Genomic DNA, 13,105 nt, shown 5'->3' on the forward strand with positions numbered 1-13,105 from the left:
TCAAGGAGATAACTTTCATGGTGAATGGGCAAAAGCTTGTATTTGGTATGAAGGAGTATGCGTTGGTTACCGGCCTATGTTTCGGCGTTTATCCTGAGTTGGACCAAGAAAAATTGCGCTGTTGTCCACCTCTCTCGGTGAAATACTTTAAAGGGAGCATGAGTGTGAAAATGTGCGACTTCGAGAAGGCTTTTTTCAAATGCAAAGACAAGGAAGATGCATTCAAGATGGGGCTGGTATGCCTGATTTGCCAGTACCTATTCACATTTGACCCAAAAAGAGTTATATTTCCAAAAATACTCAACATGGTGGAAGACAAGGACACTTTCCTCCAATATCCATGGGGAAAGGTCACCTTTAGAGCCACCCTCAAGGGTTTAAACAAGAACATGAAACATCTTTGTACCTCATTTTTTGACAAGAAGGAGAAGGCTGAAGAACCTTATGCTCCTTTTGCATATAACATCTATGTGTTCGCATTGGCACTTCAAGTGTGGACGTATGAGGTCATCGAAAACTTTATCCCTAAATTCGCCAGAAGGAATCAGATTAATGACCCTCTACGCCCAAGGTTGTTACTCTATCATTCCAACAGGAAAAACACATCGATGGAGGTAAAGACTACCCTAGAGACCACGGATGTGACTGAGATGGAAGAGTCCTCCATGGAGAAGAGGTTATACAGTGGTGATGTATTTGAGCAAATCGACGAGACAGCTGATGATTTTTTTGAGGGATTTACTGATGGGAAGGTAATAAAAGATGATTTTGATGAAGATGAAGAAAGTGAACATGAAGAAGTTACTCCGATTCCCCCCAAACCTGCCACGAGGAAGAGAAAGGTTGATGCTACTCTTAAAGAAGCATCCAACTTGAAGAAGAAGCTTGCTTATGAATCGATTCCGGCCCGCATTCTTACTCCCTCCTCCGCGACCTCAAGTCCTCAGGCTGACACACCTTCTCCTCGGGCTCCAACACCTTCTGTTGGATGTGAATTTAATGAGATGAAGGAGGAGCTGAAAGAGGAGATGAAAAAGCTGAAAACAGAGCTCATCAAAGAGCTAAAAATCACAATCCAACAAACTCAAGCAACTCACCTTGAGTCGTTCAAGAAGATGGTTTTTAATATGTCCAATCAGTTGTTAGATAAATCCAACAAAAGGATGTCCATATTATTAACCAGATTAGATGATATGGAGGAGAATATAAAGAAGAAGAAGAGTAAGAAGAAGGATTCTAAGAAGGCTGTGAAGGTCGAAGAGGAAAAGAATACTGAGGTATGGAGATATTGAATTTTACACTTTACATTTCATTTCGTTAAGTACATATCTGATCTGACCAGTACCTATTTTGCAGGTTAAGGATTGTAAGAAGGATGTCGAAGTTGAGAAGAGCAAGGTTGAATAGGAGGAGGAGAAGAAAGAGGTATTCTGCGTACTTTTCGTTTCGCTAAGTTAGTATTTTTCGTTTCGCAAAGTACTTTTCGTTTCGCTAAGTTAGTATTTTTCGTTTCGCAAAGTACTTTTCGTTTCGCTAAGTTAGTATTTTTCGTTTCGCAAAGTACTTTTCGTTTCGCTAAGTTAGTATTTTTCGTTTCGCAAAGTACTTTTCGTTTCGCAAAGTACTTGTTGTCGATTCGCTAAGTTTGTACTGACCAGAATTTTGTCTATTTTATAGGAGATGATAGCGATGCAGGAGATTGTGGGGGATGATGAGAAGGTGAATGATGGGAATGATGGGAAGAAAGACGATGTAATGGAGGACAATAAGAAGGTGGAGGATGAACAAAAAGAGGACGGTGAGAAGGTGGAGGACGCACAGAAGGTGGAGACCGATGAGAAGGTGGATGATGATGAAAAGATGGATGAGGATAAGGTGGAGAACGATGAGAAGGTCGATGATGATGAAAAGGTGGAGGATGAACGAAAAGACAACGAGGAGAAGGTCGATGATGATGAGAAGGTGGAGGATGAAAGAAAAGACAACGATGAGAAGGTCGATGATGATGAGAAGGTGAAGGATGAACGAAAAGACAACGATGCGAAGGTGGAGGACGTAAAGATGGAGGTTGAGGCTAAAGTGGAGGACGGTGAGAAGCTGGATGGTGTGGCTAAGGTGGATGATGTGGAGGTTGATCTGAAACTGAAGGTGAAGGATTTGAAAGTGAAGGTGAAGGATGAAAATTGTGGGGGATGTGAAGGCACAGACAAATGATGACAATGATGACAATGACGATTTCCAGTTATACAATACTCCTCCTAAAGGAAATTATGGGAGGAGAGTGAGGAAGCCGAAAAAAGATGACTCGTACACCAACCCTTCCTTGTCAAAAATGCCCAAGACAAAGGATCCTATGAAAGTGAATCACCTTCAAAAATTTGAAGATGAGGTGCTGGATAAAGTAAAGGCGTGGTTGGATGATCCAGAAACCGATAATTTGACAACAGATTTACATACTTGCCAAACAAAGAAGGAAGTGTTGGTTAGAGTTGTAACAAGGTTGACATGGCTTGAAGACACTGTAAGTCGTGCAAATCAATTCATTATTCATTAATAGTCTTCGTTTCGCCAAATACTCATCGTTTCGCCAAGTACTTGTCGTTTCGCCAAGTACTTGTCGATTCGCTAAGTACCTCTCGTTTCGCCAAGTACTCTTCGTTTCGCTAAGTACTTAGTCAATGTTGTTTGATATATACTGAATGTATGTTGTATGCTCCCATTGTGCAGGAAATCGATGCATTCTGCCATCTTTTGCGGAAAAGGATTTCCTGCTATCCCAAGACATATAAAAATTCACATGTGGCAATTGGGGATTGCGTATTGTCGGATAGAATCAGGCGACAGCACAGGGCTTTTATTAAGGATCCTGCCAAATATCCAGTCGCCGAATTCAAAGACTATTATATGGGCGCACCACATAGATATATGCCAGAATGGTCAACAATTGACGATGTCTACATGCCTGTGAACATTAACCAGAAACACTGGATTTTGTGTGTAGCACGTCTTCAAAAGTACCGCATTGACGTGTACGACTGTGATGCCTATATTTATAAGAATCTGGATCCTTATTAAAAACCCTTCTGCGACATGATTCCATTTATATTCGCAAACACAATCACTCCTAGTGAGAGGGTAAGGTATCCTAATTTCAACTTCGAAGGCCCCATCCAACCAATGACTTACAAACGGTTTCCACACCCCAAAGTGAAAACCGCTGGTGCTAAGGTTGGAGAAGTCCCACGGGCAACAGAGAGCGGAGACTGTGGGGTCTTCACGCTAATGTACATGGAACACTTGACCGTTAATCAACCCGTGCATAATGTGACCTCAGAAAACATGGGGTTTTTTAGGCAGAAGATGGCGGTCCGGTTATTCCATCAGATTATGGAACCTTAAACATTATTTTGTGTAAATTGGATAACTTATTTTGATGTATTGTAAACCTTGATGAATATTTTGGAAGTTGGATTATGTATTGTAAATTATTTTGTGTAAATTATTTTGTGTAAATTGATGTATTGTAAATTGACCCTTCAACCTACAAAAAAGATAAGTTAGTAGCCTTCGTTTCGCCAAGTACTCTTCGTTTCGCCCAATACTCTTCGTTTCGCCAAGTACCCTTCGATTCGCTAAGTCCCTCCCGTTTCGCTAAGTGCCTCCCGATTCGCTAAGTGCCTCCCGTTTCGCTAAGTTCCTCCTGTTTCGCTAAGTTAATACTCATCGTTTCCCTACTCATATACTACTACTACTAGAACATACAACATAAACATTAAACCTGAATTAACAACATACCAGTACCATAGTTCAATTAACAACATATATTACAACATAGTATCTATCAAGCTAAAGGTTCATATTGTTGAGATGATGAGTCATGCTGCTTAGATGATGAGTCATGCTGCTTAGATGATGAAGCTCTTGCAGTAGATGGTACAGGCATCACTGCTTTGCATGTTGCCCTATTATGTCCAAGCCCAGCACATGAGCTGCATCGTCTCGGGATCTTACGGACCTCACCCTGGGATGACCTACGCTTTGTTTGTGGCCTGCCTTTCTTAACCTTCACATTTGGTTTAAGACACGAACGTTGCTTGATATGTTCAGGAACATCCCAATTTTCTTCATCACCGGGAGGATAACATGTCTCGGCATATGAATTTATCCAACACTCAGTTGTGTAATACCTGTGTGTAGGGAAAATATAACGAATTATTAATTGGTTAAACAGAATGAACACGTGAGCTAGATATTAATACCTTGAACAGAAGTCATAAGAAACCAAATTCCGACTACGGGCAGCAGCCATTGCATGCGTACAAGGAAGACCCGAAACTTCGAATACTCTACAAGTGCAGTTCATGTCTTTCAAATTGACTTTGAAATGGGACTGATTGTCATGCACATAAAACTCGAATCGGTTAAGCGATTGGACTGTATAAAATCTGGCCTTCTCGAATCCCTCACGTAACACCTTCTCATAATTTGGAGATAAAACTTCTTCGTGATTAGACGCTCTTTCTCTTCTATCGTTAAACCATTGTTGTATTGTGAATCTTAAATACTCAGCCATTTCTGAAATGGGATACTTTCTGGCTTCCCTGCTCTGACTATTGAAACTCTCAGCATAATTGCTTGTCAGTTGATTGTATCGCTTACCGGGAAAAAATGTTCTACTCCATCTTTGGAACCCAATTTCTTCCAAATAGGCAGCAATCCTGTGATCTTTAACCTTAATCTTCTCAAACTACCGATTAAATTCGTGGACAGTGTACGCCCTTGAAGCCGAATCAAACTCCGCATGACACTTATCACTTTTGAATTTGGCCACAATATTCGTCTTTTGTGATATGTGCACGCACCGTGGTCTGCTTCTGGGAAAACAGCAGACAAGGCATTAGCGATGCTTGAGTGTCTGTCGGATACGAAGACGAGATCATCAACTAATCCAATTGCGTCTCTCAGTTTTTGCATGAAATAAGTCCAAGAGTTATTAATCTCTGAATCAACAACGCCGAATGCGACAGGATATAGTTGCTCATTCGCATCCAATGCAATAGCCACCAATAATTGACCACCCACCTTGTGCTTAAGAAAACTAGCATCAACACATAATACAGGACGGCAAAAGGATTTGAAACCCCTAATTGAGAGGCCTAGGGACATGAACATATACTTGAAGTGACCGAGCTCGTCTGTCTGTATGTCGGTTATGGTACCAGGATTACACTTCTCCAACATGTAAAGGTATGATGGCAGTATTCCATATGAATCCTCTACCGTTCCTCGCACCGCTATTAAAGCATTTTCCCTTGCCCTCCATGCCTTATTATAAGTCAAAAATATCTCATAAGTTGTTTGCATGTCTTCAATTATTTTCTTAGGCAAGTGGTTTTGATGATGGTCCATGTACTTGCTCTTCACGCACTGCCCAATAACCCATGCTGGTGTTTGCATTTTTTTCTTGGGCCTCGACAAAGTTGAGCATGAGTGTTGATGTTCAAATGTCCGGATCTCAAACATCTCAGAAAACTTACCTTTCACAGCCCGCAAGCTCCACTTGCATGTCTCATCCAAACATTTGAGTTCCCAAAGATTTTTTCTTGACTTCTCCACTTTGAATTCAAAATGATTGGCCATCGCATATTTATATAGAGCAAGTTGAAGTTCTTTTTTATTTTCAAACAACGAACCGACTTCCAATACGGTTTCACTAGTTAATGCCATCGCAAATGTGGGGTCTGGCGGTGATGTGTCTGTCGGGTCTGTCGATGGTGTACCCATTGAAGATCGTCTTGCACTAGATGGTGTACCCATTGATGATCTTCTTGCACTTGTTGGTGTACCATTTGATGCCTTTTTTGCACTAGTTGGTGTACCCAATGATGATCTTCTTGCACTTGGTTGTATAGGTATTGATGCTTTTTCACCACTATTAACATGCAAGTCCTAAGTAAGTGGGATGTGAGGCAAAGAGGTTTCTCCGGCTTCATTTTGACTTTCAACAAAGAATTCCAAGGGTACAACAGGTGGAACAAATTTCTGAGTAAGTTGTGGTGGTAGTATACTTTCTTGAGTTGGGTATGTAAGTAGTGGTATCTTTTCTTTAGTAAACGTTGACTTCTCCACTACAGATACACACAATGGTGACACTGTTCGACCCAAAATCAAGCGTGATAGATATGTGTTCAAATCCCCATCATTATCAATAAAAACAGGTTTTGGATTTCTGATATTCGGAATATCATACTTCACTTGGAGCACTAAATCGTATGCTGATATCTGGAGATTAAGTCTATCGTAGAGTATATCAAGTAATTCAGCATAACGAGTACTTTGGGGTAGATCAAATGTTTTGATTGAAGATGCATCAAAATACAGTATTCCATCAGCATCAAGTTTCCACTCTCCATTATAGAAAACGAAAACTTCAGCTGCAATATAAAAACATGATTTGATTTAGAGACGGGTAATTAATACTTCGTGAATCGCTAGGAACTTAGCGAAACGGGAAGGCCTTTGCGAATCGTAAGGCACTTAGCGAAACGAGAAGTCCTTCGCGAATCGCTGGGCACTTAGCGAAACGGGAAGTAAACCCTAATCAATCTCAGAAACCGAACATCAATAAAACATGCTTCAAATAGACGTACCTATTGGAACAGTGCTCGTGCACGTCGTCGAGCTCATAGTGGATTTCGAACAAACTTCGCCGCCGAGATCTCCGACGAGTTCGCCGCCGCCGCCGCCGGAGTTTAGAGAGAAGGAGGAGAAGAGCGGGAAGAGAGAGAAGGAGAAGAAAAGAAATGAAAAAAAAGTACGGAGGTTATATTAAATAGTAAGGGCAATCTGGACATTTCACATATCGTCACTTCGCGAAACGCTAAGTGACTTAACGTTTCGCGACAAGGGCAAAATCGTCCAAAAAAAATAAAATCACCACGAGCGCAATTAAATTATCAAATTTCTACCAGGTCAAATAACCCCCTTTGTAAGGTCATTTCGTCAAATTCCCCAAATTATAACATTAAAGTTGACACGCATTAGGTATACCAATATTTAATTATATATATATATATAAAATATTACAAAAAATAATAATTTTATTTTATTGAAAATATTGTTATATTTTAATTTTTATTTAGAAAAATATTACTATCCACTCAAACATATTTTGAATGATAAAAGTGATTATTTATTATAATTAATATGGATGGACAAATCTATCGAACTGATTCTATCCGGTATTTCGGATCAGATATCCGCCTCTATTTAAAAATAAATTACGATACGTATTCTGAAAACACCGGATCGGATCGGCCAAACAAATTCCTGTGGATCCGATTTTTTTTATATTTTTAATTTTTTGTTTGATAATTAATTAAAATTTATTTTAATTAACTGATGTTATTTGTTTGAAATTACCAAAATATTATTTCAGACAAATAATAAAAATAGACTAACTATTGTTTAGGCCCTTGATTTTTGTAATTTTTATAAATATATTATTTAATTTTTTAATTTTAAAATTTACCGGATCGGATTTGGGTATTCAAATTTTTTTTTGCCCGATCCGTATCTGGTCCAAAAATCCGGTAAAAATATGAGATCGGATCGATATTCGTATCCGATCTATCGAATTCTAATTTTTTCCGGATCGGATCGGTCGAATCAACAGATCGGATCTTTCGAAATATATTTTTTGGCCACCCCTAATAATTACTATTATAATTATTTTTTAAAATGGTTAGAAATATAAAATAAAAGTAATTTTCTTTAGTGTATATATATATATGAAATTAGGATTGAAATAAATAAAAGAAACAAATTAAATAAAAATGAAGAGAAAAAGGTAAAGATGTATGTACATAAAAAAAATTAAATAGTAAATTATACTAAAGAATTAGATGATATTTTTTGTGTCAATTTTTTTTTTATTTATTTAATGTTTGTCACTTTGAAAATCTGAAAAAATGGATACCAACAAAATTTAAAAGCCTGTTTGGAAACGCCTTACTCTAAAGCTGAATTTGGGCTAATGTTTTTTTTTTAATTTACTTAAAAATAATATTTTATTGAGATATTTATTTAAATAAAATAATATTTTGAAATATACTTTAATTATATATATATATATATATATATATATTAACAAAGTTTATTAAATTTGTTCATGCAGTATTTCTGAACAGGAACAATATAATTATAATATTCAAAAATCAAAATAATTTTAAGAATATAATACAATATGAAATTTAAAATCAAATAATAATATTGTAAACACTAAAAATCTACCCACTCAATTTATATTATTAGCTTCCGCACACGACAATGTTGTCGCTAATGATTAAATAAAATGTTCTACACTTCTTCTTTCTTCTCCGCAATTCTCTCTCTCGCTTCGTCCGGCTGCTCTCCCTCTCTCTCGCTTGTCATCTTCGATCGATCTGTTGTTCAGTAGTCGATTAGTTTAGTCAACGTTCAGTCGTCGATCATTCGTCGTTCAGACGTCAATCAATCGTTGCTCCGTCTCAACGTTTCGTCGGTTGTCGCTCCTTTCCGGTCGCCGCTCATGTCTTCTCCGATCAGTCGTCGCTCCTCTCTTCTCCGTTCCAGGTAATTACAGTCTGTCAATGATATTTGATTTACTATCTATAATATTTAGTATGTTAGGATATTGTTTAGTATGTTAGGATATTTAGTTTGATTTATGTTTGATTTAGGTTGATAGGTTATATGGTAGATTGTTTGATCTATTTTCAAATAATATTGGTTGTTAATATATTTGATAAGTTATTGAAAAATTAGGTTATTTGATAGATTTTTTGATAGGTTATTGAAAAATTAGGTTAATATGTTGATTAGTTGTTTATATATAGATATTAATTAAACTAAATAGATGTTAATTGTTTGTATGCTGATATAAATTTTTTGGAACTATAGATTAGGTTTTGTAATTAGTTAAAATGGAAGTCTACGACAAAAATTGGATGATTTTACGTCGATATAATCTAAATTATATTCAAGGGGTTGAAATATTCTTAGACTTCGCGATTATGTCTAAAAACAGAAATTAGGTTAGTATATTTATGAATGATCTTATTTTTGCTAATAGTAGTAGATTAAATATGAAAGAGGTTTAATAAGAATAAAAAAATGTCAAAAACCCAAGAGCAAGGATTATTAGTGACGGCGTTAGGGAACGTCGACGTTGATAATTAACGATATCAGTGACAACGTTAAGGGAATGCTGACGTTGATAATTAACAATATCAGCGACAGCGTTAAGGAAATGTCGACGTTGATAAGAGAAGATTATCAATGCCGGCGTTAAGGAAAGCCGACGTTGATAATTAAAAGCCTGTTTAAAAACACTTCTAAAATTGAATTTTGGTTTAATTTTTTTTGACTTACTTAAAAACTATTTTTCAAATATATTTTTGAGATATTGAATTAAATAAAATAATATTTTAAAATATATTTTAATTATAATATATATATATATATATATATATATATATATATATATATATATATTAACAAAGTTTATTACATTTGTTCAATCCAACTCAACTGGGACACTACATAATTATAATATTCAAAAATCATGACAACTTTAAGAATATAATACAATATGAAATTTAAAATCAAATAATAATATTAAAAGCATTAAAAATTTAAACACTTAATTTATAAATTTTAAAATAAATATTTTAAATATTTTTTAAAAAATAAAATCAAAATAATTAATCATAAGAGCAAAACATAATTAAAAAATTAATTAGATTAATTATTGTAATAAGTAAATTATAATTAATTAAGGATAATGACCAAGGAAAATGAATAAAATAATTTGAGATAAATGTTGTACTTATTTTATCTCAAATTAAATTTTGTAAAATCGAAGAGATTAAAATAAATAATTTAGGATTAATGTTTTATTCATTTCCCAAATAAATTATTTATTTAACCTAAAATAAAATAAAAAATAAATTAAAAAATTAGTAAAATATTTGCCATATTTATTTTAAATGTTTTGTGTATTTTAAATATTTAAAAATAAAGTTAAAAAGTTAAAAGAAAAATCAATTTCAAATAAATCTTTAAAGTTTTAAATAAAAAATTAAATTTGTAATCTTGTGTGGTCGGATTCGAAAGAAACGATGCAGTAGGAACCAAAGACATCGGATAGGTGCTAGATTTTCATCCAATGCCCAGAAGTTGCCTGCATTGCCCGCTGCAGCAAAAGAAGACGCGCACGAAGCAGCAGATCACCAAACGACCGCTACAATGTCGTCTCCACCAACGCGGACGGAACTCTTTGCGTCAGCGATTTCGCTTGAAACGATGTTGTTTTGCTTGGGATCTTCTTCTTCATCGCGACACTGGATGAATAATCATCCGTAGCCATCTTTCATTTCTCAAAGATGGAACTTCGTCGTTTCTAGATGGTTTGACTCCATTCAAAAACTGAAATGATCACCCTACTTCGTTGATCATTTTCTCTAAGCCTAGAATCGCCATGATGGCCTACATCTGCAAATGGGCGAAAGAACAGCCAAAACACCATGAATGGTGTCTAACTAATTCAAGCCCACTTGGCTGATCAACCAACTTTAGGAGGCTATATATATAGCCTCCCTTGATGATTCTGAAGGTACGAGATCAACTCTCAAGCCCTCAATCTGAACATTTTGAAAATCCGCCATTGAAGCTCAAAGCTTCTGGATTTTTGAAATTTTCGTATCAGACTTAAAGCTTAGATCTAGACGTCCAAAAGCTTCCTTAAGGTCTAAAAGGTGTTCTCCAATCATCCTTTAAGTCAATCTTCCCTTTTAAAATTGAAATTTTGATATTTCAGTTTTCATAATTTTGTATATTGTCTAGTTATTGAATTTTTTGATTGAAAAACGATATTGGGATCATTTACAAGTATTCTGTGAAGGCTAGAATCAATGATCAATCAATTGATCTTAAACAGAAAACCCAAATTTTAATTTAGAAAAATTCAAAATCAAGTTTTCTATTCTTGAGCTAATTCTCAAGAACAACCGCCCAGAAAGCTTTCCAACATGTTTCTAATGATGTTGAGAACTTATTTGAATCATGTTTAATCTATCTCGATCATGTTTGATCAACATCAAAATTTTCAAAATAAATGAAAGTTTTAATTTCTTGAAATGGTCGAACTGAACAGATATTGTTCATATTTTTGTACCAATCAATCATATGAAGTATAAGGATGTTATTGACAACCTCCTTACACTTTATTACAGCTTAAAAACCAAAAACTCGATTTTGGTCCATAAATTGTTTTAATGAAATTGAACATCATCCAGGTTGAATCAAACCTTGAGATGATGTTCATAACATTCCTAAGAGCTTTGTGAATATACCCAAGCTCTTGGATCAACGAATCCAAGATCAAATCAAAACTACAAAAATTGTAGTTTTGATGTTCTTGAGGACCAACAGGTCCGACCAGGACCGAGAGGTCTGACCGAAAAATTTAAGCCATGACTAAGAGGTCCGATCGAGGCTTTCCAACTAGGACTAAGAGGTCCGACCGAGAATTCTGGCACCCGGCCAAAAATTATAGCCAAGGACTGAGAGGCCTTAGCACCATGATCAAGAATCCTAAGCCGGTACCGATGGAGTTCCAACCTAAGACCAAAGGTTTTAACTTTCGACTGATAAAACAAAACCAGGATCGAGGGACACTAGTCCTAAGGCCTATTTGGTTACAATTTTAAAATTCCAATTTTTTATTTTTTTAATTTTGGAATCTCAATTCTCAAACCACTGCATTTTCTTAAATTCTCAAAAAAAATAGAAAATGATTTCATAATATTTTTGAGATATTTTTTAAAAAAAAAAATATTTTGATAAGGTTTTGTTTTGAATTTATGTTTAAAGTTTAATGCTTTTAAAATTGATGTTCTTTAGGTACTTTCCTCCTTAATTATAATCATCAACAAATATTATTATTTAAATATTGTTGTTATAATTTTTAAATATGCAAAACATAAGCATGTCTATGACCGGAAGAATAATGGGTTAAAATAAAGCATTATACAAACTGATTTTTAAAAGCTAAATTTATAATTAAATACCGTTTTTAAAATGGGTACAGGGGATGGAGCGCGAAAACCCTTTCTCGAATATAACAAAATTAAGAACTTATAAAAACTCTAGTGAAAAATATGTTTGTATACGTACACTTTTTATTGATTTTAAAAATAAATTGTTGTTTCAAATGAATAATTTTTAATTAATTTAAAAAAAAAATTTAAAAAATCAGATTTTAATTTAATTATTTCAAATCTGAAATATTATTTAATGTTGAAACTCAAATTAATTATTTTTATAATTAATTTAAATTGTTAAAATTTAATTTTAAAAAAATTAAATAATATTTTATTTAAAAAATATTACTACACGTAAACCAATATTGAAATTTCACCGATTTTTTGGGTTACAAATATGAAATACAATTAAAAATAAAGTTTTGTACTAAGGTTAATTGATTTAGTTTATATTATGCTTTTTCGCTCAAAGCTTATTTTCAATTACGTTTAATAAGATTTTGATAAGATTTAACTTATAAACACCAAATATGTTTGATAATTTTTTATATTAATTTATTATTCAAGATTACTAAATTCGATTATTATACAAACGTTAATAGTTCAATCAAACTTACCGTAAATGAGGTAAAATAATATTACGTTTTAACCCTTATATTTGAATAATTAGTTTTTGGAGCTAATTTGATGTCGGTTGTGTCTTATTTCAATTTAATAATTATCTTATTAATTAAAATATTTATATAAAATTTATATAAAATTTTAATTTTAAATACTAAAAAAAATATTTAACTCAAATAATTTATTTTTAAAAATCATGTCAATCATCTTTTTCATAAAGTCAGCGTTCCACCCCCACGTTTTCACTGATGCAGTAGTATTCTGCGTTGACTATAGAAACGACGTCGTTGCTGCGTATCTTGACTCTGGATTCCTACCCGCGTCAATCAAGCGTGAAAAAAGGACTTCTCCGGACTTGAAACCCAAATTATCCCAAATTTCTGCTTAATATTATTTTTCAA

The 13,105-nt window shown here is 34.4% G+C and overlaps 1 protein-coding gene across 1 annotated transcript; it reads left to right on the forward strand.

The window, feature by feature from the left end:
• Window positions 1–665: 665 nt before the first annotated feature.
• LOC124943195 (nucleolin 1-like) lies at window positions 666–3,075 on the forward strand. The gene is made up of 6 exons (XM_047483745.1): window positions 666–687; window positions 778–983; window positions 1,678–1,773; window positions 1,822–2,169; window positions 2,243–2,521; window positions 2,728–3,075. Exons 1-6 carry the CDS (start codon window positions 666–668, stop codon window positions 3,073–3,075), a joined length of 1,299 nt encoding a protein of 432 aa, XP_047339701.1.
• The last annotated feature ends 10,030 nt before the right edge of the window (window positions 3,076–13,105 follow it).

The sequence above is a fragment of the Impatiens glandulifera genome, chromosome 6 (assembly GCF_907164915.1).
Source record: "Impatiens glandulifera chromosome 6, dImpGla2.1, whole genome shotgun sequence".
Lineage (NCBI taxonomy): Eukaryota > Viridiplantae > Streptophyta > Magnoliopsida > Ericales > Balsaminaceae > Impatiens > Impatiens glandulifera.

Excerpts from the sequence above, each read along its gene's own strand:
- LOC124943195 (XM_047483745.1), top strand. The coding sequence starts at position 666 with ATGGAGAAGAGGTTATACAGTG. Across the intron at positions 984-1,677 it reads CTCGGGCTCCAACACCTTCT|GAGATGATAGCGATGCAGGA; the intron begins GTTGGATGTGAA and ends TCTATTTTATAG. Across the intron at positions 2,170-2,242 it reads TGAAGGATTTGAAAGTGAAG|TTATACAATACTCCTCCTAA; the intron begins GTGAAGGATGAA and ends GACGATTTCCAG.